Source organism: Chaetura pelagica, unplaced genomic scaffold, assembly GCF_000747805.2.
Source record: "Chaetura pelagica isolate M959 unplaced genomic scaffold, ChaPel_1.0 scaffold10, whole genome shotgun sequence".
Classification (NCBI taxonomy): Eukaryota; Metazoa; Chordata; class Aves; order Apodiformes; family Apodidae; genus Chaetura; species Chaetura pelagica.
In genome coordinates, this window is record NW_009952263.1 from 5,642,071 (window position 1) to 5,645,163 (window position 3,093).

At 37.2% G+C, this 3,093-nt stretch overlaps 1 protein-coding gene across 2 annotated transcripts in view; it reads right to left on the reverse strand.

Moving 5' to 3' along the window:
* Positions 1–389: 389 nt before the first annotated feature.
* The window catches only part of UBE2E2 (ubiquitin-conjugating enzyme E2E 2), a 217,198-nt gene continuing 214,494 nt past the window's right edge, over positions 390–3,093 (reverse strand). For both annotated transcript variants that reach the window (XM_010007528.1, XM_010007527.1), the window contains exon 6: positions 390–1,167. In XM_010007528.1, coding sequence (XP_010005830.1) covers positions 1,070–1,167 — 98 coding nt within the window. In that variant the 3' untranslated portion in view covers positions 390–1,069. The remainder of the gene's footprint in view (positions 1,168–3,093) is intronic.

The following is a 3,093-nucleotide window of genomic DNA, read 5'->3' on the forward strand; positions in this document are numbered from 1 at the left end:
TTATTTTTTAAAATAAGTTGCCTTTACAATTAAAGAGCTTGGAGAATGGCAAAATGAGGCCTGCTGTATAAAATAATCATCAATGTTTGCTTTTACCACTATTGCCAACTCTTTTAACTGTAACAAGATGGATATAGTGAAGCCATAGTATAAAAGATGTAGCAAGAGGCTTCAGAATAGCTGAGCTGAGCATCAGCGTGTGAAAGAAAGGCCTCACAAGATGTTTGTATATGAAAGATAGACACACTGAAGAACTGTAAGTTAAGAAATGCATTATTGAGAAGAAATGAATACTGGAGGTCCAAAATAGTTGCTTAACCTGGAGTTGTATTATGTGAGAACTTTGCAGCCTCTACTGCACAAATGCAAAAGCACCACCTTGCAAGAAGTGCATTTATCAGCCACAGTGTTTTATTGAGTGCTTTAATAATACAAGTGTACATCAACTGATCCACAGTCAAAAGTGGCAGGTCCCTAAGAAATTTACAAGCACTTTTTTTTTTTAAGTAAATCAAAATACATATTAATTTGTTCAACGCAATAGCCTTTTGTGTGGGAAACAGAAGGCTAGTGATAAACACAGTCTTAGTAATGCACAGTGATTCTTGATTTTAAGCTTTTATACAAAACTTGTTCCCAGTAGCATGCACCCACCATTAAAGACTTCAGTACAAAAAAATAACCCTAAACACTACATTTAAGTAGAAACAAGATATAATTCTGAATTTGTTTGTTTTCCCCAAAACCACATGAAAGAAGAAAACCCCGCACATTAATACAAAGCTTTGTGACAAAGCTCTATACTATTACAGATCCAACATTCTTTGCACTGATAATCAAAATTCCCTGTCTACATTTGAGGGAAACAACGTTCAAGTTAACAGAACACAAAAAAACCCCAAACAAACCCAAAACAAATAAAAATAAAAATAAAACCAAAAAGAAAGTAAGGACAACCTTTTGTCACAAAATGGTTCAAAATTTAATAAAAAATAAGAATGAAGGGAAGGGCTATTGATGCACTTAGTGAATGTGCTTGCACAGGTCCAGCAAATCCTAGAGTAGGTTCCTATGTGGCATATCGCTTGGTCCACTGTCTGGCCATTCTGTCGTGCTCTGCTCTGTTAGTCATATACTGAGTAGCAATACTTCCAACCAGGGGGTCAGCTGAAAAGGAAACACAAACTATTAAATACATGTCAGCCTTGGAAGGGTGAAAAAGCTGTTCTTCAATCCAGATTCATTCAGTTCTCTCAGGCTTAACTGTAAGAACAAGGTGCCTACATCCATCAGTCGCATTTTGAAAGCACACATCGTGTAGGAAGAAAGGAAGAAGAAGATGAGGAGGGGATGGCTGGCAATTAGCTAGGCATGTCTGGTAAACATGTAACTTAAACCATTTTATGACATTCTGCCTCACAAACAAATGTTCCAATCATTTTATTTTGAGCTAAAAGTCAATTTCAGGTGACAAGAATACACATACTATATAATTTATCAATGATAAATCAATTTATAGTATTAGACTCCCACAAATATCTATACTCTCACCTAAGAAGAAGATGGGCTCAAATTATATTGTCAGGTTAAATGTTTCTTTGAATATTTTTCATTTTGAAGCATAGAGAAAGATGAGTAATTAGGGCAATAAGTATTATTTTAAAAGCAGCGGAAGTTCATTACACATTTTGTGAATTGGTATTTAAATTATGGGATCTTTCTGAGCATTTACATGGCTAAAATGATGCATGATTTAGTCTTCTGAAGCCACTTCTGTATTTTCAAAGTGAAGAAACAACCTGAAAAAGTATTTTTACATTAATCTGGATCTACAAATTACTTCACATATAAACAAAAACAAGCAGCCCTCTAAGAAAAATAAACCAAGACAAGACTTTCCCAGAAGGAATTGTATGCCATCACCATTTTTCTGTCCACAGTTTAAAATAAACAAAACGTAAAGAGATTTTCTCTCCTTTGGAGGGACCAATACTCTTGATTTTTCTCCTGCAACAGTAAATTTCCTGAGATTGTACCACCACACTGTGCAAGTTCAGAAGCACTGATACCATGTGTTTTCCTGACTTAGGACAGATAAACATGAGTTCTTATTAAAGCCAGTTAATAATCAGCTTTGTAGTTCACTGAAGATGGTGCCACTGAACAACATGAATCTTGGCTTCCCCAGTGCAGTCACAGTCTGAGTGTGGTATTTGCATTATTAATCCCTGAAATTCTGGGCACTAGATGTCAACCCTTCCACAAAGCAGAGAAAATCTGGGCTTTTTGGGGATTTTTTTGTTGACAATAAGAGTTTATCATAGGAGAAACGTGGGTTTAGCCAAAATTAAATTGATTTGCTTTCTGCCAACATTGCTGAGTGTTACTGAATAACATCTAATGAAAAAAATCTGCTGCTGCTTTCAGGAAAAGCCCATGATTTGACTCTTAAGTTTGAACCTACTAAATTAGTAAGGCAAGTTATCACTGTGACTGTGGTCTACCACACTGCAGTCCTTGCAGTCTCAATCTTGCAAACACTTAATGCATATCCTTGGCTTTAATATCTTAATTTATCCAGAGGAGGTCACTGATACCTGGGCTTTGCTATTTTTACATGCATGAGTGTCAAAGAAGCATATCTAAGATCCATTTTAAAAGTTTCAGACTAGAAAGTCTACCACTTTAACTTCTCAGCCAAGGAAAAGAACTACACAGGGGATTACTGGAAGGATTTTGTTCTGTGCAAACAGGAGGCTCAGTTTGCAGGTATTTAAGGACTGCAAAGCTGTTCATGGCTGGAATGAGGTTTGAGAAGAACTGCAGGGTAAATAGGGAACCTTGACCATAGGAAAGGACAAAATTTCCCTCAGCAAAAAGTTTAGGGAGTAGCCACAGGGAAACATCCCAGTGTAACATAGCTCAGGGATAAGCCTGACAGCACTGTTGCAAATTCCCACACTGTGAAGGACCAGGTATTTCCTTACACGAACATGAAATGTCCTTTGAGTCAGCCGACAAAACTGACTTAAAACGGTGTCTCCACACGGCAGGAAACCCCCTCTGTGTGTATGGGGGGGGGAGCAGCTGCTG